The sequence below is a fragment of the Cervus canadensis genome, chromosome 22 (genome assembly GCF_019320065.1).
Source record: "Cervus canadensis isolate Bull #8, Minnesota chromosome 22, ASM1932006v1, whole genome shotgun sequence".
In the NCBI taxonomy this organism is placed as follows: Eukaryota; Metazoa; Chordata; class Mammalia; order Artiodactyla; family Cervidae; genus Cervus; species Cervus canadensis.
Window position 1 is genome coordinate 7,992,217 of NC_057407.1, and position 24,140 is coordinate 8,016,356.

The following is a 24,140-nucleotide window of genomic DNA, read 5'->3' on the forward strand; positions in this document are numbered from 1 at the left end:
TATAGTCTCTAATTTCAAGATTGTTTCTTGGTCTTTTCGTTCTGACAATTTATTACACTGTGTCCAGGTATGTGCTGGTTTTAAAATACACCCTCAAATTCTTAAAGATTCCACCTCGAGGTGTAATCTAAATCTTCTCCCTCTGAGTGGGCTGGATGGAGTGACTTGTTTCTAACAAACAGACTGTGGAGGAATATCACTTCCAAGGCTTGGTCACAATTTCCCCTGCTTTCACTTTTGGATCACTCATTCTGCGTGTGTGATGCTTCTCTAAGCATTCTTTATTTCTCTCTCTGCCACCTTTTGGATCTTCAGCTTTAATTCTGATTTATTAATCCCTTCTTCGACTATAAATTATCATTCAACTCATTCAGTGAGTTTCCTATTTTAATAAACATTCTTTATTTTCAAGATTTCTCATCAGTTGTTTTTTTTATAACAAATCCCTGTGCTTGAGTTGTGAGGGGGGTCAGCCCCTCTTTGATCTCTCTGGTGATGAAACAAATGCTCATTTCAAAGCCTGTCAGGATGTGACTGCTTTACTTTCTTCCAGCAGAAATTCTCCCACTCCTTGGGTTGTTAGCCATTCTTTATGGCATTGATTGGATTTTCTCAAGCATTTTGTCATTTCTGAGGACCCCTCATGAGTACAGTTTCTGCTTTTCCTTCTCCCTACCTACAGGTTGCCAAGCAGGGGTCTACTTGAGGTGTCTGAATCCTACATTGCCACAGACAAACATCCTGCTTCCAACTGCAATCCCAGGAGGTGTGAGCATCTTTTCATCCTTTATGCCTAGGAAGGGAAACAGCTCAAGACTCCTGACTATGCAGAGGGAGCCTGTCTCCAGCCCTGACACCTGGGGGGCATGTCCGATCCCTGTCCCTTGTGGGGGGAATCAGTCCTGGCCTTGTCAGCCACCTACCACTTCGGCCCTTACTTACAGCTGCGACTTTCTGCTCCTTTCCTAAGAATTACCTTCTTAGAAGAGTTGTGTCATTGTACGTTCAAGCGTCTGCTTTATTGTATGAGTGTGGCGGTCTGTGTGCACACGTTCATTGCCCTCCATCACCCGACTCCTCAGCACCGTCCACCAGAGCCAGGCCACTGTGTTTCTGGAAACTAGAGGGCGGAATACACTGGGATGTGACCCATGACTGGGGCAGGAGGTTCAAGGGGAAATCCAGAAGGAAACTCAAGAGTGTTACCATCCTGGAGGAGATGAAGTAAATTAAATGGTCATAGGTACCTGGAGTCAGCCTTGTGGTCAGCCGGTCATTCTGGACAGTAAGCTCCATATGGGAGGCTCATGGTTCTAAAGCCGGGGGCCCAGGATCCAAGGCCACTTTGACATCCAGGCTACAATATCCTGGAGGTGAGCAGAATGGGCCACCCTTCCCCATGAAGGGGCCGTGTTCCGGGGAAGCCAGAGTCCAGCTCTGACGGGTGAAAGGGGAAGAGAGCTTTCTGGGGCTAAGTGGATGTGAATGAACGGTGCCGCGGACTCGAATCTGTGGCAGCCCGGAGTTGAGGCTTGCCTGGATGCAGCGCACCCCTGTCAGGGGCCCAGTCTCCTCGCTCTCTCTCTCACTGTCAGGGGGTCTACAGAGGACCACAGCGAGAACCTCTCCAAGGTGTCCCACAGATTACCGTGAGGTCTATAGCTGTCACCCGAGGGCTTTGAGATGATGACCGCTAACCAAGGACTGGGCCAGGACCTAGATGTCGGAAGGTCAGGCCTAGGCCTTCCCCACCCCTCCAACCTCAACACACTCGGCCCAATACAGGGCCTCCTCACAGTAAGCATCACCTCTGCAGCTGCCCTGCCTTGGGGCCCAAACTCAAAACATCCCCAGTATTCAGACGGTCTTCTGCCACACACAGGGGTCAGAGTGTTTCTATTTCCAGATAGAAAAAGAAGCTCAAAATACATAGAACAAGCACAGATACAGCGTGCCCACAGGGCTGTTGTAGCCTCTGCCCCCACTCAGCAGGGGGCCCTTCAGGAGACAAGGAGCTGACCTCACCCCCCAGTGGGATGGGTGGGGCTCAGACTGCGAGGCAGGGAGTCAGTTCTGAAGGCAAACTGGAGGTGATGGCAAGTCCAGCCCAAGACCATCCTCCTGTAAGACAGGCCTGGTAGCGGGTGAGGGGCCAGGGCACGGCTCAGTCGGAGTCACAGGCCTCTTGCTCGGAGGCGGCGGTGGTGGCCACTGCAGAGGCCAGGTTCTCCTCCTGGCCCTTCAGCCTCTCACCTGGATGGGGGGCAGACAGGAGGCGAGGAGAGGGGCACGTGCCAGCGCCGCCACCCAGAGGGCAGGGAACCCCGCCGTGCCGGGCCCCGCACTTACGGATCAGCTCAGCGATGGCCCTCTGGGTCCGTTTCTCCAGCTTCTCCAGTTTCTTGGCCACATCTCTCTTGAGGTCCCTGGAGCAGGGAGGCGGGAAGAGGCGGAGGCTGAAGGCTGGCCCGGTGTGGCCCTGGGGCTCCCTCACCTCCGACAGCCCCTCTGGCATTAGGAACCACAGTAGTGTGCCCGAGGTCAGGGTGCCCCTCTGTCTCCCTTTCTGTATCCTCCAAACCCCAGCAGCAGCCACCCGTCGCAGCCCCAGGGAGGCAGGGGCTAGCACCACGACGCGCCCAATCCAGGGGGCTGAGCCAAGGCGTGCAGGCCAGATGGTTCCCAGGGCCCCCCTCGGTCTGTTCCCCTTGGTCTCTGTCAGGGAGTGACGTGCCCTGGCCTGCTGGGGGTCCTGCTCCGCCCCTGGCCCCAGTTCCCCTCACCCCCAGGAACTTCCACACATGCACACACAGCCTCTTCCCCCTGGTTTGGGGTTTCCGAGCACACGCGCCCCATCCTTTGTCTCATCAAATTAGAACACCTTCAGCTGGTGCTGCAGTAGACAGAACTGCAAGCCAGACGAGGGGGGGCCGGTACCTCTGGCCCAAGGTGAACACCCAGCCCTCGTGAGACCTTCTTCTCAGCCTAGTCACAGGGCCGCCAGGACAGTGAAGATTCCCATTTCACAGAAGAGGGAACCGGGATCGAAGGGGGACAGGCTAGCTGGTGGCAGAAGTGGGGCAAAGCCTACACCTGCCCTCCCCGCCATCTTGCCTCCACCTTGTAGCTCCCTGAGGACAAAGGTCAGCCTTGTTCAGGTGGAGCTCTCTGAGGCGCGGAGGGCCCTCATTCTTTCGGAAGGGACTTTTTGGAGGGGACTGCTGAAGCCCCTCTGCCAGAGCCCCGCCCCACCGTCAGGGGTCCATGCCCCGCCACGCCCCTCATTCTCCACTTACATCCTTCTCAGCACAAACGTCAGACCGTAATTATACCCCACGGCTGTCTGTCTCCACTGCCTGCCTCCAGCTGCAAGCCCATGCCGGACACCAAGAACATCCCAGTCAGTCTACACTGGTCCCACACGGGCAACACTCACCAATCCGGCTTCCGGGGTGCGAGGTTGGCCAGGTCCTGGGAGGGAGCAGACACGTGTCAGCGCCGGAGGGGCTCAGGAGAAGACGGGGGACAGAGGTAGGAAGAGGGGAGGAAGGGGAGGAGAGGGCTGAAGGGAAGCAGGGAGGTAGAAAGGGAAGGAAGAAGTGAGGAGAAGGAAGGATGAGTGAGGAGAGCAGGTGGGAAGGAGAAAAGGACCCGCAGAAGCAGCAGAGGAGGACAGGGCCACCGCCAGGCACTCACCACCTCCTCGATGACCGGCTCTGGCTTGGCGGCCTCCAGCTGCTCCTTCACCTTCTCTTCCACTAGAGGGCGCAAGACACCAACGGATGCCGGTCGGAAACCAGCCACCACTCCCTGATGTGGCCAACTGCAGCCGCAGGTCCCCGGGGGGGCCTGAGCTTTCTCGCCCCTGCCTCTCCCCTCAGCCCCTAACTCCCTAGAGGCAAAGACCTTGCCAAGGCAGCTCTGGAGGATTAGATTTGTGCTCTCAGGGCCCAAGGAGATGGGGAAGCAGGCTGGGGGTGTGTGTGTGGCTGAGTAGCTAACACTTTATTCTTTTATAGGATAAGTGTACTTATTAATTATTAAAATTAAAAATCAAAGAATAAAAACTGAGCCAGAGTCATGGATCTGCATCATAAGAAGCACCCAGCATCCCCCGCGTGGATGGCTGTGGACAGGCTGCAGCTGGCCAGACGCACCCCATCCAGGGGTGACTGGGCCAGGCCCCTCAGCCCATCAGCAAGGACACCTCTCCCCATCGTCTGTGCCCCAGCGCTGCCACCCCCAGAGCTGGGCGGGTGTCTGCCTGCCCACTGCTCTCCAGGAACCTGGACGGTCAGCCCCTCTTCAGGGTCTCTCTGACCCTCCAAGGGCCCAGAGGACCCATCCTCCTGTTCCTGCTGTCCAAGGGCCCAGGGCCATGTCCGCCTGCAAGGCAGGGTGTGAGCAGGGCGAAGCAGGCGTGACAGGCCGCTTCAGTGCCCTGACTGCTGCTACTTGTCCATCCGCTGTGAGACGGTGATGGAGGGTCCCGGAGGCCCAGCATCCAGCCCAGGCACTGCCAGTTATTCTCCAGGAGAGAGTGACGCCTGCCAAGGAGGAGGCAGCCGACAGGGCCATAGAGCCCACCTACCCGCAACTGGCTTGGCCTGGGGCACCCTCCTCTTCTTCAGGTCCTCATCCTCTGGGACATAGTTCCGCAGCCTGAGTTCCCTAAAGGGCAGCGAGAACAAGCAGAGAGGAAGTAAAGTGCGTGCGGGACACAGTCTCGTTCATCTCTTACACTTGCAGGCTGGCATGAGATGAAGACACAGGAGCTGGTTACTTCCCTACTTTGCTCTCTCTGCAGATGACCTGGGACAGGCGGACAGCATGGAGATAGAAGCATCTCTGAGCCTCAGCCTCTCATCTTCCCGTTAGCAGCCGGGCTGCATGCTCTCCCAAAGCCCGCCGTGCAATGTAGGTACTCGAACAGAGCTGGGGCCAGGGGTACCTGGAGAGCATTCACTCTGTCTCTCCAGCACTGTCTCCACTGGACAGCTGTGGGAACTGAGGGTCAGAGAGTTTGCACCAGTTTTAGAGGGTCACACAGCAGTGGTTGCATCATGAGACAGGGAAGCTACGACTCCAAGGACTGACCAGAGCTCTTGGGCTGAGGTACTCCTAAAAGGGAAACCAGTGGTCACCCACTGGTTCCCCAAGCCCGCTTCCTACTCACAGTCTTCATGCCCCGGAGCCTCAGACGCATGTGGCAAGGGTCTGGTGTGCCGGGAGTGGCCAGCCAGGGCTGAGGGAACAGGCACGGCAGTGTGCAAGGCCGGGAAAACCACGATCCGCCTGGACGGCCATGAGAAGTTCACACACCTCGCTCCTGCACGCGGGCTTGCAAATCTAGCAGGGCCGACCCCGTGACCTCTATGAAGAGGGAGCGGCCACGAGGAGCCAGAATCGCACACTGGGATTGGCCACCGCCCGCGGAGTTGTTTTCCTCGCATCTCCTCGGGCAGGGCGGGCTGTACCAAATGCTCCCCGGAGGCCTCCCTGGCCCAGCAGCTCATCCGATGCCAACCTCCACACACAGCAGCCCGCACATGGGCCGGGCCCTCGGCTAACTCCACAGGGCAGCAGAGAGAGAGAGAGGTCCTGGGAGCTGCTGTTTAATAAAAGCACGACAGAGACACTGGGCCAGACCCGCCACGCCCTGGGGGAGGCAGAAGTGCCCCCCGCAACCTGTCAGCCAGATGGGACTAGATGTGGGTCCTTCTTCCCCACGAGCTCTTCTGAGCCCTCCCTGCTCTGCTGGCCCCTTGGAAGTCCTGGGAACATTTCCCCAACAGGAGGCCTCCTGCAGTCTCTCATCTGGGGACCCTGTGTCCGTGCCAGGGAAATGTGGTTGGTTTCTCCAGCTGCGGCACAGGCAAGCTCAAGTGAAGGAGTCCAGAAGGTGTGTGTGGCTACACAAATCAGCAAGGGGCATGGTCTCAACTCGGGGCTTTTGTGACGCCAAATCAGTCCCCTGTTCACCAGCCTCATTTGCCCTCTGCCAGAGCCCCCACGGCCTGCAGTCCCGGGACTTGGCTAAACCCCCATGTCCTGGGGCCGTACCAGTCAGGCTGGTGTGGAAGAAGCCTGCTGCCTACCCCCAAGGTCTGCCTTCTCTATGGAGCAGGGACACCGCCCTGAACCCCATCCCCTGATGCCTGCCTCAGGCCGGGAGGTAAATGCCAGGTCACTGAAACACTGGGGGAGAAAGTGGGGCAGGATCGGTAACGCTGGCTTTCATTTATAACAGGGTGGGGAGAAAAGCAGAAGAGAAACTGGGTGTGGGAAGAAAACTGCAGGGATTAGTGAGAATAAAAAAACCCCTGCCGCTCTCAGAAACTGGCTCCACGGTCCAGGGTCCTGAGATGAGGAGAGAGGAGAGTCTGGTGGGAGCTGAACCCCAAGCTCACAGCACCCACACCCCCAGCACCCCCTGGTGCCCAGGCTTCAGAAGACCGGCTGGTATGATGGGGACACAGCGGGGGACAGGGAGGGGCCAGTGGCAACAGGCAAGAGCAGCATCAGCCGGTGGGCTGGCCGCTCCGTGACCACCCGCCCAGCAGCCGAGCCACCCACTGTTCCCTGTCCTCCCCTAGAGCTGAGCACTGGTCACGCAGTCAAGAACACCTGGGGCCCAGTCTCTGTGGGACTACCCCATCCTGAGCTCCGATTTCCACACTTGTAAACAAGGAGGCCTGCTGGGTGGAGCACGGTTCAAGCCCTGATTCACTCAGCTGAGCGCTAATGAGGAGACTGACCCACACTGATGTCCAATTAACTGCTCCTCCCGCCCCACCCCGATTACTGCCAAATGGCGAAAGTCTCTGGACAGAGTTCACAGGGCACTTGGTGCTGCTCTAGGGTCTAGCCTTTCTAACAAAGGACCAAGGTTGAATTCCCGCCTTCTGCAACTTAAATTAAAAAAAAAAAAAAGTGGGGGTGGGAAATTCACTCTTCTGGAGGCCACTAGAGCCACACGTTGGTTCTGCTACTCCAATTTCACGTTTTTAGAAATTTTTTGTAACCCCCATTTTAGAATGAAGTAGCTGCTCAGGGAAGGGGGTGAAAAGAGCCCTATTCTACGAACACTGTGGAAGTGAAAGAGTGAAAGTCACTTAGTCGTGTCCAACTCTTTGCGATGCCATGGACTGTAGCCCGCCAGGCTCCTCTGTCCATGGGATTTTCCAGACAAGAATGCTGAGGGTAGCTGCTCCCTTCTTCAGGGGATCTTCCTGACCCACAGATCGAACCCGAGTCTCCCTCATTGTAAGCAAATTCTTTACCATCTGAGCCACCAGCCTGGGCCCAAGTCCCAGCTCTGATGCTTCTGAGACAGGATGGGAAGGCTCATGCTTTCACTGGGCTCCATAGGAAAATCAAGGATATTGTTTCTCTTGAGGTTGTAGATGACACGGACTGTGGACATCAACACTGGACAGAGCGGTGCCCTGCAGAGCAGGGGTCAGCCCTCCCAGGAGCTCCCCTGCTGCCCTGGAAGCCCCCTCCCAAATCCTGAGTGCTCTCTGCCTGCCAGGATGGGACAAAGGCAGACTGTCCCGAAGGCAGATGGGAACGAACATCCCTGCAGACACATGCACGGCCTACAGAGGCTTCTCGAAGTACTGCCCACGCAGGTGGCAAGCGGCCCACAGCGTGGCAGGGGTGTGCCCGTCACACACCAAGGGGCAGGGCGGGCCAGTGGGGGGCCAGCCAGAGAACAGCCTCCTATGTGCCTCCCAGCGAGTCCTGGGGCGGGACGACGTCACTCGGGGGCTGTGGGAGGGGGCCGCTCTGGTCCTCACTGCCCCGTTGCCACACTACTCAGCGGAGCAATGTCTGCCGAATCAAGCTCACGTCACTGGTCTGTGAGACGCCCTGGTGCAGAGCCACCACCCTGGGGACCCAACTGGCGGATGGGAGAAGGCCTGGCACTGACCAGCCTAAAGGGCTCGGGCACTGGGCCAGAGCTGGGCCGGGCCTCAGCTGGGCTGGGACCTTTCTCCACACGGGAGTTGGAGAACCGGTTTTCCATCCCCAAGAGGGAAGGCGAGTGGCCTAGTTCCTTCTGTGGTACATGATGCTCACCCAGGGTGAACCGCCATCCCTGAGCGGTGACTACTCTGGCTGGGTGCTGACCACGATCTTAAGCCAGGGCTGTGGGGGCTGAGGGTTTAGGGCTGGCTTGTTCAGACACTCAACAGGACACGCTCCCCTGCCCTGTGCCCAACGGAGTGTGCAACGCCACCCGTTTCCCCCCACCTGCCTGGGTGGCCATGCCTGTCGGCCATAAGCCCTACCCTCGACATACCTCCACGGCACACACCAGCCGACTTGCCATCAGGAGGAAGTGACTGAGGGCTTACGAAAAACACAAGCAACTGACATGAGTGTCCCTTTCTGTGGCCAGGTTTCCAGGGCTGCCAGATCACCTCTTCTCTAGGCGGTAAGCACAGGGGAAGGAGGGCTGGGAGAGGCAAGACCCAGCCCAGAGGAGAAGCGGGGGTCCTCCTGGGGGTGGGAACATGTCTTTCCTTCATATAGCACCTTGTTGGCCTTTGGGGAACAGACTCTCACTAAATGGGGATTTGGTTGTAGGGGAATGGGGCTGGATTTATCCTGAAGAGAGTAAGAAAAAAAAATGTTTTCAAGATATTCTGAGCTATAGATTCCATGTAATACAAACTGAAACTCTAGCAAACTTTTTATTTATTTATATTAGCTTATCATTATTCTTAATAAGTAGGCAATAATAGACACATATGCTTAGATGATGACGACAGTCTGAAATTTTAAGAGGAACTGACATGAGACAGTGTGTCCCTCCCACCCTCTCTGAAATACCCACAGACAGGGCCACTCGGGACTGGGTTAAGACAACGGGGGGCAGGGCACCTCATCCAAAAAGCACCCCCTTCCCCTCCCAGTTTCCACAATGTGTCACTGTCCCCCTCGGTCACGATTTACTCTGCCACCTTCAGCAAGCTTTTCAAGTAGATGTTAACAAGCTGACTCTCAAATTTATAAGGAAAGCCAAAGGAACTAAAACAGCCACGATTTCAAAAAGGTCTCCGTGGACAGATGGGCCGGAGCACGGGCAGAGAGGAAGGTGGGTGATTTCCCAGCAAGGCCGGTGAGGGGTGAGGCACTGGGGTGCCTGCCTCTAGTCCTACTGGACTTTCCCATTTCCTCAGCCGCCACCCCTGACCCTGCACTGTGTCTGGGTAGACGACCGAATCTGAGAAATGACTCAGGCTCCAACCAGCAATCAAAACCCTGAGGACAAACCAGAAGGAAACCAAAGGGTCTCTCAGCAGTTACCACAGAAACGGGGAAACTGCGCGGGCACCCACTGCCAAGCCCCCGAGCCTGTGGTCACTTGGCAAAAAAAAAAAGCAACGACCTGGCCTTCGTCTCTGTCACCAGCGAGGGGTGCACAACGTGCTGGGGGGCTGAGGCCCAACGAGAAACCACGGAGCCCAGAGCTGGGGTGACCAGGGTCCCTGCACCAGCACGGAGCGTCACCAGCCTCCTCAGCGCGGGGCCGTCGCCACCTCTGAAAACAAGGGAGGTGGCGAGAACCCCACAGGGCTTCCATGAGGACGGTGTGAACACACTTTGCAAAGTGTGAAGTCACACACGTGCAGACACACATGCACCCCTGTGGGCTTGAAAAGGCCCCATCTCGTCTGAGATCGGCGCCTGAACGCAAAGGCGCAGAGGAGGCGCCGGTCCCCGGGGAGGGTTCCACTCACCCCGGCGGAGGAGGCCGGGGCAGGCTGCGGCGTCAGGAAGTCACCGGCCCAGCTTTCTCTGGGGGGCACCCCTCCCCTCCTGCTGCACCCCCTCAAAGCACAGCTCACCGGGATAAGCTTTCTCAGGGCCTCAGTCGCGGGGACTTCCCTGGTGGTCCAGCAGTTGAGACTCTGCACTCCCAATGCACAGGGCCCAGGGTTCAATCCCTGGTCATGGGGCTCTAGATCCCATATACCGCAACTAGGACCCAGTGCAGCCCAATAAACCAATATTAAGGGGAAAAAAAGAAGATCCAGTCCTCACAGTGAGCAGGAACCCAGGCTGATGGCTGAAGCAGAGCTTGACACCCCAAGGAGAGTCTGGACCTGATTCTGGGGTTGCTGTAGAACCATGTCACCCCAAGTATTTTAGAAGTGAGGAGACATAACGTGAGGGATCTGGTGGCTAAAAAAACAGCCGGTGGCTGAAAGTCAGATAGCCAGTGAGGGCAAGGGTGCAGAAAAGGTTCCGACAGTAAGACCGTCCTGGCTGAACAAGGGGGCCATGGGGTGGAGAGGCAGCAACAGGACAGAGACCGAACGCCGCCGGGACGATGTGGAAGCCGACAGGTCCGGGAGGAGAGCTGAGTGCAGGCCTTACCTGTGCTTCTCACCTTCCTCCTCCCCTTCTCTGAGCTGCTTGGTGCTTGGCTCCCCATCTTCCTTGTCCTGCAAAGCAAGAGAGAGAAACCGCTGCTCAGATGAACACCCCTCCTTCCAGTCCACACTGCCCAGGCAGCTAACAGAGAACAGGGCGGCCTGGAGAGGACCAGCCTGTGGTTCCAGCCAAGCCCACGCCTGCTGTAGCTGACAGGCACCATGCTGGAGCCGCCCTTCCACCACTCAGCTCCCCCAGGAGAATTTAAAGCCCCTGATCCCAGCCCAGGCCCAGACCCAGGGTAGCCCTCAGCGTGCATGTGCAGGAAGAGCTGGAAGGTCGTGGGTGCTGAAAGATGATGCTGGTCAGGGTCAAGGAGTGCCCACGCTGGCAGGCCACCAGCCACCCTCACGGGTCTGGATAGAGCCACCCTCAGGAGTCAGGAGGGACAGAGCAAAGATGAGTCACCGGGAGCCAGGGCAGGACAAAAGCTCAGGCCTCCTGAAACCCCTCCAGGCCAGAGGCTTCTCCAGAGATACCGATCTGGCTCCCTGCAGGAGAAGCATCACTCAAGTTAGGACCAGGTTTGTACAAGTTCATTCTTGCAATGTATTAAGGGGGGCAGAGAGGCGGGGAACTGATTTGAACTTTCCATGGGAACAATTTCTTCCAAATCTGGTTCTTTAAAAAAAGTACTTATTTGGCTGTGACAAGTCTTAGTTGCAGCACACGGGATCTTCCATCTTTGCCATGGCATGCATGTGAACTCTTGGTTGCAGCATGTGGGATCTAGTTCTCTGACCAGGGGTTGAACCTGGACCCCTGCCTTGGGAGCATGGAGTCTCAGCCACGGGCCCACCAGGGAAATTCCTAAATCTGGTTCTTTTATCTTCCTTGGCATGCCTGGACTGCCTTCCCCCACACCACCATCCTCCCCAACCTCTCTGCAGGTCTAGAGAAGCCATGTTCATCTCAACCGTGATGGAATACGCTTGTTCTCCAGGTACACCGAGGGCCACGGCAGAAAGTCACCCCCATGCTGTTTCTACCTGCAGCAGGAAATATCTTCCTGGGCTTCCTTCCTTACCACATGACCATGGCAGCTGGATCAGACCTGCCCGCAGACAAGTGAACACAGAGCATGCTCTCGCATACGCGGGCCCCCGCCCCGAGTGCCTGTCCTGAGAGGCCCTGGGACACAGCCCTGAGTGGGGTGTCCCTGCTCGCCAGGGCTGGCCCTCCAGAGGGAGTCCTTGTGCCCTTGATTACTAGCCGTGATCTGCCTTTGACTCGCTGGAGCATGTTCCAAGGAGACAACTGGAAGCCCCTGCGACGGGGAACCTGCTGCGGGAGGGAAGAACATATAAAGTCTAAGTAAAATAGCTGCTTGGGTCACCTCTCCTAGAAGTTTGTTTATGCTACTGACAACGGCCTCCCTGAGGGTGGCACTTGCATTATGAGTCACTTCCTGCCAGTGTTTGTCGTGGAGACCCTGGGAGCCACCAGCCTGCGCCACCAACCCCGGCTGGGAGGTCTGGACCGGAGAAAGGTTTCTGCAACGTGAACACCTGGCTCTCAACCCAGGTGGCTCAATCTCCTGGGGAGGAGGCGGCAGGAATGAATGGCAGCAGCTACATGAGTGAGGTCAACATGGGTCTGTGGGGTTGGGGGGCGGGGGGCTTCCTACCTTCCTACCGAGGGGTGGGCAGAATGCAGGTGTCATACGATGGGGAGATAGGAGCAGGAAGGGCATTCCCACAGGGGACCTAGCTTGAGCTTGAGCTTGAGTGGGTGTGTTCTGAAGAACACACAGGTGATTGGAGCAGATACATGAAGGTAAGGTTGTCAAGGCAGGTGGGGGCGGTCACACAGGGCTCTGGCCAGTGTTCTTAGGCAACGGGAGCCAGAGGAGACTTGGGGGGGAAGGAACTACAGGTGGAAGGACCAGAAGCCTCTCCCAGGAGCCTGCTGACGAGGCAGAAGCAGGTTTGGTGATGGCCGAAGAGATGGGAGAGCAGATCTCCCAACTAAGACAGAAGACAGGGCTCCCCATGTGGCTTCCCGCCTGCGGACACCCCTCCCTGACAAATGCTAGTGATTACACAAGCCAGCGGAGGCTGGCAGCCTACAGTCCAAAGGGCTGCAAAGAGTCGGACACGATTGAAAGAGACTTAGAACACACGCACACAAGCCAGAAGCCAGGACACTCAAACTCCTTCCTAGTTGCCAGCCAATGGACTCCCAGATGGCCGGAGGTCCTGCCTCAGGGAAGGAGGTGATGGGGACACACATACCCCCGGACAGCAAGGACAGAGGTGAGAGAACAGCAAAGGCTCAGCTTTCCCCAAGCCCCTAGCAAGGCTTCTTTCCCCGCGGGCTCTGTTAACCTGGGCCAGCTGGGGGCAGAGGTTGGGGCGCTGTGGGAACAGCCTTTGGGAGCCAGTCCTTTGCAAACCCCATGCCCGCTTCCCAGCCCCCGAGCAAGAATAAACTCAGCAGCATGTCTGTCACCACCCTCCTGGGGTCCCAGAGACGCTCGAGTGTCTCGGCAAAGGCCAAGTTACTCATTAATAAGTGAGAGAACACCCAACGATCTAAATGACATTTACAGAAAATGCCCTGCAGTCTGGTGGGCGGCTGCGGCAGTGGTGCAGGCTACGGAGGTCAAGGAAGCCTCCTCTAGTCAGGGATGCTGTGTGAGGGCAGGGACTCAGGAATGGTACCCACGTGTGTTGGGGGGCGGTGGTGGAAGCGGGTGAACAAGTGAACAGGCCACACAAAGGTGTGCTGCAGTCGCCCACTCAAAGGCAACTCGGGTAGCACAGTGAGCGTCTATGACAAGGGAATGGCTTCGGGGAGACCCTGGCCTGGCTCACAAGGCAGCACTTGGCAAGGTGATAGGAGGCACCGACCAGCCTCATGGTCCACTCAGCCTGGGAGACTCTCGAAGACCCTCAGAACTGAAGCACTCATAGGGCCGCCGCCTTTTAAGTCCTCAATTCAACCCACGGGGGAAGCTGACAAATGGCCATTAGGGAAAGGAAAGATTGGCGCAGGGTCACAGAACGTGTCAGCACTGGCTGTGGGTCTGGATCGAGGTCTTCCTGAACCCAGCCCTGCATTCCTGCCAAGGAGATGGGAGAGGCACTTAGTTTCTAAAAACAGCTCTGGCCTCAGTCACTTCTGCCACGCTCCCCCCGGCGGATCAGATCTGGCCATGCGCGATTAGACCAGTCACAGCCAGCCTGGGCCTATGTCCACGCCCTGGAGGACACCCGAGGGTGTGCAGGCAGACGGCCCGGGGCATCCCAGGGGATCTAGAGACTCCTCACCAGCCCCCAGGCCCTTAAATCCAACTCACTGCCTAGCCTCTCTGACACACACCTTCCCCAAATTCCCACCCTTCCCCCTCCATCCAACCCCATGTCCTACCCCGCACCCACGGTCCCCACCGCAGCCAAGCCCACAGCGACCCCGCTGCGCTCTGGAGAACACGGCGGCCTGCTGCGTTCTCTGCTCGTCTTCCTAGCCCCCCTCCCCCGCCTCCCTCTGCGCCTCGTCCGTCCACATGGATGGAGCCTGTGCTCTCCCTCCAGACAAGCTCCGGACAACAGCATTCCCCTCGCAGCCTCCCCAGGCCCAGCCCACTCCCTGCAGCCCGTCCACACCCTGGACCCTTCGTCTCAAGTCCTGTCCATTCTGATAACCGCAAAGAAGGCCCACCCTCTGGCCAGTCTAGATGCCAGCTCAAAGGCCACCTCCTCAAGGCCGCCTTCTGAGGCGACCGGGCTCTGCCACTCCTCTGGGCCCGGGACACAGGGCTGTGGTCATTCCTACTCATCATCGGCCCCCTTCCTCAAGCCCCTCTTGGTGAGGGGCTGTCTCCCGGACCCCCTCCAGGCATAGCCTCGAACTGAGACTAGATCACCTTCATGAACTCTTTGCCAACTTACTCTCCTCACCAACTCCAGAAGAGCCAAATTCTTATAACACGGGTGGCTGCAGGGCGGGGACTGGCCTGGACTGGGGTCCTCCCCACAGTCCACCCATCCGCTCCTGGAGGTGCCCCACATTTCTGACCCCAGCCCAGGTTTCCACACGGAAGCCCCATCCCCGCTCTCACCCTCCTCAGAGCCCACAGGAGGAAGGCGCCATGGAGGCAGGACTTCAGGGGTTCTCAAAAACAGCCCTGCCCCAGACAGAGCCTGACTAACCTGTTTCATAACGCTTGAAATCCTTTCACCAGGAATAACACTTTTACAAATAAAATTAGTGTTGTGCAAGATTGGTGTTATTTCTACTTTAAACATATGATAAGAATTCATCTTGGCCTGAAGCTTTCCTTTGTGAGGTTTTAGGTAAGAGGCTCATTACATTTCCTCTTTCTTCTTGAGTCAATCTTATATAGTGTCTATCAAGGAAATTTCCATTCATGCTGAAATTACTGGCCAAAGTCACTTATAATATCCTCTTATTATCCTTTAAATGTCTGCAGGATCGGTGGTGATATCCACTGATACTGATAATTTGTGTTTTTTCTCTTTCCTTATTAGACAAGCTGGAGATTTATCAATTTGGGGCTATGTTCAGACTTGGTGCTTTGTGAGGGTGACTGTTTTTAATTTGGGGGACATCGCTGATAGAGGGACTAAGATCCTACACGGCATGTGGTGCAGATAAATTTGAAAGGGAGAAAGAAAACAGGCTGCAAACCTTAGTCCCCTAAGAAGAGGGGAAAGTGGCTCAGGTTTGAGCCGTTCCAGCCCCAGCTTGGCCCAGGGTAGGGAAAAGTCACAGAGAGACGGACCCAGATGCCAGGAGCGGGGAGCAGGAGGGGACTGACAATGTGGAGGGTGAATGCGGCATGTTCCACAGCACCACCCTGCCACACATCTTCAGAGCCAGGGCACCCTGGTCGGGGGGTGGGGGGGCAGGGACTTCCTGTCAGGGGCAGCTGCAGCAGGAGCGGTGTGCCAAGGGCACTTGGGGGTAGGGCAGTCACCCAGAGCCTGACTCATCCCGAGGAGGCCATGATAAGAGCCACCATGCCTGGATACAGACGCTGCACGGCCCTCTACTGCCCAGAGATGGGGGAATGGGTGGGCAGGGGAGGGTCTGAGCCTTGTGGGCAGTGATCCTCGTGGGCTGCAGGGGCCCTGACTCTGGGCCCTGGCACTCAGTCTGCTGCTAGGACCACCTGGCCGGTGTGCCCACTGTCTGCCCAGGAGACGGGGAGATCCCTGAAGGCAGATGCTTGTCTTACCTACCTGTACCCTTGGGCCTGACACTGCCTACAGAAGGCACAGCTCATGGGCTGACACCTTGCTGTGTGACCTTGGGCAAGTCATTCAATCTCTCTGGTCTGGACTTCCTCATCTATGAAAAGTATGACGATCACACCAACATCATGGCTCTGTTATAAGAAAGAAATGATCAGGGAAGAAAGAGGAAGGCCTGCAGCTTGGGTGATAAGACGGGCAGACCCCAAGGGCAGGAAGGGAAGGGCTGCGGAGAAGCCACGAGGCCACAGGCCCAGACTGCTGGCACCTGCAGAGGTCATGAGGAGTGTTCACTTTCACTGTCTCCACCAGGCCTTCTCTGCAGTCCCGAGAGCATTAAAATGTCTGCTTCACAAACACGTCAGAAGGCGGGTCAGACAACCTGCAAGGGGGGAGGCCGGCCTCCCGTTCCCCTGGGCTCAGAGCTCCACCAGGAATCAGAGGTCAGCAGGGGAGGGTGGGGACTAACGGCCCCAGAGCCGCCCAGGCTCTCAAGGGTGCGGACATTCCCCAAAGGCTTGTGATCGGAGAGAACAAAGCTGCAGGGAGCGGAGGGCTGGGAGGACAGAAAGGGAGCGGGAGATAAGGCTGCAGATAAGAGCCCGGAACTAGGTCAGGGCCGGGGGAACAGAACAAGGGGGTGCCTGAAGCCGGAGGACTCAGAGACGACTGAGATCCTGACCGGGACTCACCGGGAGAATGAAGGCGCCTGAGACAAAAACGGCGCCAGGGCTGAGGGGACAAAGAGAAAGGGTGCGGTGGCTTTCAGGATGTCTAGGGTTGAGGCCCGATGCCTGGACTCTGACGATGGCCGGCGCCGACACAGGCTGAGGTTCCAGCACACGGCCTCGCCCTGGACAACTGCTGACATCCTGCATGTGGCAGAGAAGCGTGGGGAGGTGGCCCCAAGCCAATTGGTCCTATTCGGGTCACAAGTGCAAACGGGGAACTAGTCATGCTCAAAGGAGGCGGCATGTCCTCCAGCAGTCTCTTGTTGTTTAGTCACCCAGCCGTGTCCAACTCTTTGTGACCCCGTGGGCTGCAGCACGCCAGGCCTCCCTGTCTATCACCATCTCCCGGAGTTTGCCCAAGTTCATGTTCATTGCATCGGGGATGCCGTCCAGCCATCTCACCCTCTGACACCCTCTTCTGCCCTCAATCTTTCCCAGCATCAGGGACTTTTCTAATGAGGCATCTGTTCGCATCAGATGACCAAAATACTGGAGCTTCAGCTTCAGCATCAGTCCTCCCAGTGAATATTCAGGACTGATTTCCTTTAGGATTGACTGGTTTGATCTCCTTGCTGTCCAAGAGACTTTTAGAACTCTTTTCCAGCCCCATAGTTCAAAGGCATCAATTCTTTGGTGTTCTGCCTTCTTTACGGTCCACCTCTCACAACCATACGTGACAACTGGGAAGACCATAGCCTTGACTATACAGCCCTTTGTCCAGCAGCCTACTAGTCAAGAAATACTGACTGGAGCCTTCTGCTAGGCACTCCACACTGAGGGCCAAGAAGAAAAAAAAAGAACCGGTAGGTACCTACTGTTCACAGACCAGTGTGGACACTCAGCCTGGGTCCATGGACAGGATTCCATGATCAGACACACATGCAGGCCAGATGTGCAAAGGTTCATTTTTCCAGAGGAAGAATCCACAGCTCTTCAGATTCTCAGCAGGAGTGGTGACTCAGAGGAGGAAAGGAAAGGTCACGGGGGATTCCTTGGGTGGCATCTGAGGTGACTGAGGAGGCTTGCCAAAGGAAGTACCACCTTTCTTTCTCTCTTGTTTTGTTTTTTTTTTTGGCCCTGTGGCATTTGGGATCTTAGTTCCTGAACCAGGGATCGAACCTGTGTCCCCTGCAGTGTAAGTGTGGAATCTCAACCACTGGACCACAGGGAAGCCCCCCACTTTTCTTGTACTTTAAAGGCTGAGTGGGATCGGGGTCGGGAGGAGGGCAGCAGAGGGGACAACGAGCACCCTGAGTGTGCAGAGGGTTAACAAGCACTCTCCCCCGCCCCCACGTCCCCTGCAGGAAAGCCGTCGGGAGGTGACCCTGAGGGCAGAGCAAAGACCAGTCCCCTCTCCTTCACACAGGCCAGCCTGGACAGCTCCCCTGCGCAGTGAGGCAAGGCTCCCAAGTCCTGCCCGGGCCCCTGGAGCACGGACACACTGTGGTCTGCAGGAAGCCGGGCGGCAGGACTGGCAGACCAGCGGCCGGAAAATCACTCTCCACCGCTTACTGGTGGTGAGACCGTGGGCACCTGCAGGACCGCTCCGAGCCTCGGCTCCCTGCCCTGTTAAAGTGGGGCTGGTGTTCTGTCCCAGGGTGTTTGAGGATTAAAGGCGCTAACTTGGGGTCCACCATCTGGCGCATGACCCTACATGACACCCCGTGTGGGAGAGAACCGCTGACATCCTGTGCTGTCCTGAGCCCTGCCCTCCATCAGCGGTGGGGCCTGGAGAACCAGGCGGACCCTCTCCTTTCCCCGCCACCATCCCCTCCCCTGAGCCCTCGGTATCCTTTTCTGATGGTGCTTCTTTATTTTCTGCCAAGTTTCCGTAAGTGACCAACTGTTTGTTTTGAAAATTGAGACTCGAATGAAGAATGACCTGTCTGATTCCCTCAGGGGCCCCAGGCTGGGACAGCAGACACCACATCTGTGAGGCTTCCCCACAGAAACCTCTTTCTGCATCCACCACAGAGCTCCATGGCAGCTGGAAGACGGTTGGTGGGTTGCGGCACTTTCCCCCCGGCTGTGTGCAGGCTGAAGGTTACACCCCTTTTTAGCAGAAGGGCGTTCTTCCCAGGCAGGCCATCTAGTGATAACTGTCCCAGACATTTGATTTTACCTTGATTTGCTTATTTGAGATTTTGCCTGTCATCTGTCTTCCTAGATTAAGCTTCGAGAGGCTTGCCCATCACTGTTTCCCGGCACCTGACACATGGCAGCAGGTGACAGTGCAGAATGAATGAATGGGCAACCGGGGTGGGGGGCAGGGAGAGGCAGGAGGCACAAGTTAATTCACCCCCTGACAGACAAGACTCTCCTCCCCACGTGGTCTGGGCTGCCAAACCGCGCTCACGCACCAGGCATCACTATCCTTGCCTCCACGGATGCAGGGTCTGAGGCTTGGTGACACCTAACACAGGTCACTGTGCGTGTCGGACCCCAAGGTCTTTCCGTCAGTTTGAGACAGACAGACAGATAACTGGAAGCTGGTTCCCAGGGGCTGTGTACACAGTTCCTTCCACCAACACATCTGCTTGTTCACCCCTTAGCCATCTGTCCTACCTTCCCTTCTGCCAATTATCTGCACCTCTTCTTTCCTGGAGGATGAGGGCAAAAAATCCCAACCTTGCCCACTTCCTAAGAGGGTAGGAAGGTTCAAAAATAACGAGGTTCCACATAACATTAGAAGACTTCCCAATAGCAGGTGAGCTCTGCGGAGGGCGGGACCCAGCTGTTCTTCACTTCTGTTGTACTGTATCTCCTAACAGTTGTAACGGGATGCCAGGCAACTGACTATTCAATGAATGGAAATAACATTATTTAATTCATCAGCATAAAAACACAGTGAGGTCAACACTGCTTTCTCGTCTCACAGCTAAGAAAGTCAGAGGCCGGTGATGTTAATGTGAACTCACCCAGAGTCCTGCTGCTCCGGCTTGCCGGCGCCCCAAGGGTAGGTGGGCCTCCAGCCTGCGGTCTCCACAGAACCTCGGCTCTGACCCTCCTCCTGCCCACCTCAAACACACGGGGGGTCTCCCTGGCGTCTAACGTCACTCTGCCTCACATCACAGCGCGGACATCCCTTCCTGGTGTCACCTATGGGGAATGCAACCAAACCTCGAGGAGCCCCAGGTATGGCCGTTTCTAGGCCAGGAACTCCAGTCCCAGGAAAGCACCACAGGAGACAGAAGGGCGACGGACACAGGGGTGCTCCCCGCTGTGTCCCCCATGATACGGAGCAGGGGGGCCCGGGGGAGGCTGTGACCTGCTGGGCGCAGGGAGGCAGGCCAGCGGCTCGCGCCCCCCGCCAGAGCGGTCACCGGAGTAGCGACCTGACAGGCAGCACCGTGAGGACAGGACACGGGGGGCGTGGAGCCACGCACGTGAGCGTGAGCGAAGCCCTGGCGACACCTGATGCAGGAGGTCCACAACAAGGCTGTGGGCAGCGCTTCCTCCGTGTCCTTTTCTTCTGTTGTCAAATAACTTACGAACGAAATGACTTAAAAACGTAAGTGACCGGAGGAGCCCAGCTGCCTGCAGCTCCCTGTCTAGGCTGTACTCTCGCCCTGAGCAGACTCTCCTGACCTTCACCTGCCCCAGCTGGAAAGCAGGAAACCATAGGTAGCCCTCAGGCCCGACCCAGCCCAGTCAGGGTTTAATGGCCTTTCTCAAGCTGAAAACAAAAACAAAGCCCCAGCACTGCTGGGGAAAGAGGAGGGCAGACGGAGGCCTGCACACGCGAGCGGCCCTAAGTGCCCAGGGACAGGGCGCAGCGGTCCAACCAGCAGCCACGCTGCAGGCCGAGCACCTCCAATCAGGCCAAACATCTCCCTGTGAATAATCAGCCTGAAGATTTCAGTTACGAAGTTAACGGATGGTGATCGATGAGGTCACCCCCCTCTCCTCCCTGGCCCCACCATTTCCCTTTTTTGGAGGGAGGGGGAAAACGCCTCCCCTGCCACAAAGCAGAACTCACAGCCCCCGGGACTTTCTCACCATGTGAGGCTCACAGCTAAAGCCAGAGCAAGCGAATCCCAATGGCAAATGGTAAAGTCCCCGAAGGCCCCCTGCCCGGGGATGGGACAGCCACATGCAGCTCTGGGGGACTGGCCACAGGGGACAGTCAGAGTCACCAGCCCCAGCCAATCAGCTGTGGGGAATGGAACAGCCCCCCGGAACCCCATGGTGTCTGACCCTCTCCAGGTCCGCCAGGCTGGAGAACAACCAGCCTTTGCACTTGAGCTCTGGCTGGTGGGCGGGGCTCTGAAGCGGAGTCCCGGAGGGAGGTCCCAGGGTGCTTATCTCCTGTGTGTTCCCCATCCTGGATTCCAAGGAAGCCGCGGGCGAGGGCCTGAAAACCCCAGGGAGTGGCCCCTGAAATGACGCCCTCCCACCTCCCCCAGACACCTAAGCACACATGCCCGTTCACACCAACAACGGGTGCCCCCAAACGCTTCTCCCAACGGCCACCAACGGGACAGCATCAGGGCTCCTTGTTACCAGTGTCATGTGGCTGGCTTTTTACAAGCCTGTGACCCCCTAAAAGGAGCAGCTCTTGTCCATGCGCACAGCTGTCAAAGCAAGCCCAGTCCACTCCTGAACGACAGATTTACTAGACTTCACACACTGTGAGGTTGATCTTGCTGGCATGGCTGCCGCCCGCAGACTTTTAAATAAGCCCCTGAACTCCTCCCAAACTCCTGCTTTTCTTCCAGGAAAATCTCAGCCCAGCCAACTCCCAGATCCACGTGCCCGTCGAATTGCTTCAGTTGGGCGTTCTGACGTTTATGGAGTGCCCCGAGTCCTGTAACCCGGCGGACACCAAGGTGACTAAGACATGACTGCTGCCCTCGGGGAGCTGAGGGGCAGGTGAAGGAGGAAGCAGGCGGGTGAATGGAGAGTTCCCGCAGAGTGTGGGAATGCGGGGTGACTAACAGCTCACCCGGAGGGACAGTCAGTCAGTGCAGAGCAGGCAGGGCAGTGCGGGGAGTGCCGGAGTTACTGGAAATAGTGGGTGTATGAGGCTGGGCCCTGCGTCCGTGGGGTGGGCAGAGGCCCCCACGGTGCCCTTGCAGGAGGAACCAGCAGGGGAAGGCCTGCCCCGGGGGCTACAGACTTCATCCAGAAGCAGTGCAAGACTAGTGAACAGTGGAGGGCGAGCAGGTGGCAACAATGTGATGGGGGTGTTGTTCACAAAGAACATTCGGGAAGGGCCAGAGAGGAAAGGGCGGCGGCCACTGGTTGAGGCCACGGGAAAAACGAGCCAGGGAAGGGTCAAAAAGGCCATGTCCTCACCCCGAGGCTGGCAGATGGCGGCTGCCCTTGGGTGTGTCTGGAGGGACAGCCCCTGCCAGCCGTATGGTGCCAGGCTGCGCTCACGCAGCTGCCCACGCTTCACCCGTGCACATGGGGCCTCTGGCCCCCCACAACCGCCCTGGGGTCAGGCATTATCATCACATCCAGACGACAACGAGGTTCAGAACAACTAAGGAGCTTACTCAACAGTTCACAGCTAATAAAAGACAGGTCAGCGTTTAAACAGAGGTTTCTGATTGCAGCACACCCCCAAAGCTCTTTCAAATAAACAGCCTCAAGGCTTGGGAGTGCTTTCTGCACAGGAGCCACCGAAGGGTGACCATGTCCGTTACCGAGTGAGAAGAGCAACAAAGCCACCAACTGCTAGGGCTGCAAAGACCTCAGAGAGCACCCGGCCCAACAAGAACTACATCCAGAGGCCCAGGGCACGTGTTCAATCAGAATCTTGCAGGGTAAGACCCAGGAATCTGCATGTTTCAAGAGCTGGCCCACTCCTAGGTCACGATGCTACCGCATGGCCCCAGCTGAGGAGCCTCTGAGTCAGACCACATCCCTCCTCTCAAAGAGGCTGACCCAGGGGAGGAAGTGACCTGTATGAGGCCACCCCAAGCTCCCTGAGGGCTTACTGTGGTCAGCGGGGTGGGCTCTGCATCAGAGTAGACAGGATGAGAAGAAACAGAGAAATCTCTCATACAACATAAACACCCCGAGGGCCACAAGCGACCCAGGCAGCGCGCAGCACAAGGGCAAGACCTAGGGCTGGTCTAGACCTGGGGTCTCTTGATTTCAACTGGACAGGTACGTTGTCTGTTTTATCACGTTGCCTGAGCCATGCAAGAAGGTGACTGGAACTTGAGTTCCCAGGTCATTCTATGGGCTGCCCAGTGCCCACCCACACCCTTCCCTTACTCGGGAAGGCTCCATGTGGAGTCCTGGGAGAGGAAGAGCCAGCTTCATGCTCTAGAAGCTGAAAGTGCCCACTACTTGCTGTCCCAGCGGGGAGAGGAGGCAGCAAACAGACCTCTCTGGAAGTGCTAGCAGCAGAACAAGGTGCAGTGTCCAGGATCTGAGGGCAAGCCCTTTTCTTGTGAAATGCTGGGCTTCTTTCTGACTGCCTACCACCAAGGTACACTCTTTTTTTTTTCATGAACAAACAAACTAACCAGCCAGAACAGATTTCTGTTGCTTGCAACTAAGTACCCTGGCTTCATGTGACCACATATAAGAATAGCCCAACAACACATCATGAGCATCACTTTAAGCATTCCAAGTTTCTTAAATACCCTGACTCATCTGATCCACAGGGAGGCCTGGATGCAAGCCAGGCAAAGGTCCTGAGGCCCAGTTTGCGAATGAAGCAGCTGGGCTCGGGATGTAAAGTGTTCTGTGGATGTGTTTCCAGAATCCCTCCAGGTCCACCACAAAGGCCGATGGCGGATGCAGGCAAGCCAAGGGGCTCACCTGGGTTCCTCTCACTATCCCTCCATCCCAACCTGGAGTTGAGCCTGAAATGTGCAGGGCCCCCACGCTGGCACCCCAGTTCAAACAGCAAATTCTTGACAAGTCAACTCCCAGGCAAGTCAGCGGTTTACAGAGCAACACAGTGCGCTGAAGCTCCTAGGAAACTAGAAGCTATTTTAACCTCTGATCAGCTGCTTCTCAGAGTGTCACAGTCTGAGAAGTACCGGGAAGACAGCTGTCTCCTCTCTGGTGTGATCTCCAAGTGATAAAGTCCTCATTAAAACCAAATTTAAACTACAAGCCAGAAGTGGCACATTTATTTGTGGTGGAAAAAATTGCTTGAACAAGGTCTTTCGGTTTTCACCTACACATATTTCCTCTGGAAGCAAAGCAGTTTTTCTTTTAACCATGTGCTGGGCTGAAAGGTTGAGAAGCTGAGCCGCACATTGAAGCAGAGCTGTGGGACTCCTCCGAGTTCGTGGGCTTCTCTGAGCGGCACTTTCCAAAAGTGCAGAGGGGTGTTAAATGAGGGAGCATCTGTGACGTGTGGAGCTCTCTGCTGTGGCCGCACCATGAACAGTAGGCGCCGACCACGACGATGATGACAGCAGGGCCGGATGCCCTCACCTGCACCCTGATCACGAGGCCCCCAAAATTCCATCACCCAACTGAGGCCTGCTCCCCTCACCCCATCGCTGAAAAGGGGCACGACTGACCCCACACGCACGCCTCTCCCCTCCCCTCCCCTCCCTTCATCCCGAGGAGGACCTATGCCTTGCCCTTGAGCTGACCATGGTTTAGAAGGGCAGCTCCATCATGCGTGCAGGGGACGTGAGTCTGAGTCAGAAAAGCCAGCTGCAGAGTGTGGGGTTGCTGGGGCGGGGGCTTCCACAGGCCGTCTCCCGGAAGTCAGACACCTTCCCACCCGCCTATTCTGCTCCCACCCCACCCTCTGTCTCCC

General features: G+C 56.9%; 1 protein-coding gene across 1 annotated transcript in view; it reads right to left on the reverse strand.

The window, feature by feature from the left end:
• Positions 1-378: 378 nt before the first annotated feature.
• Positions 379-24,140, reverse strand: part of CCDC12 (coiled-coil domain containing 12) — a 38,247-nt gene continuing 14,485 nt past the window's right edge. The window contains exons 2-7 of the mRNA XM_043443013.1: positions 10,393-10,460; positions 4,592-4,671; positions 3,697-3,758; positions 3,437-3,471; positions 2,350-2,426; positions 379-2,253 (exon numbers count right to left, since the gene is read on the reverse strand). Coding sequence (XP_043298948.1) covers positions 2,165-2,253; positions 2,350-2,426; positions 3,437-3,471; positions 3,697-3,758; positions 4,592-4,671; positions 10,393-10,460 — 411 coding nt within the window. The 3' untranslated portion in view covers positions 379-2,164. The remainder of the gene's footprint in view (positions 2,254-2,349; positions 2,427-3,436; positions 3,472-3,696; positions 3,759-4,591; positions 4,672-10,392; positions 10,461-24,140) is intronic.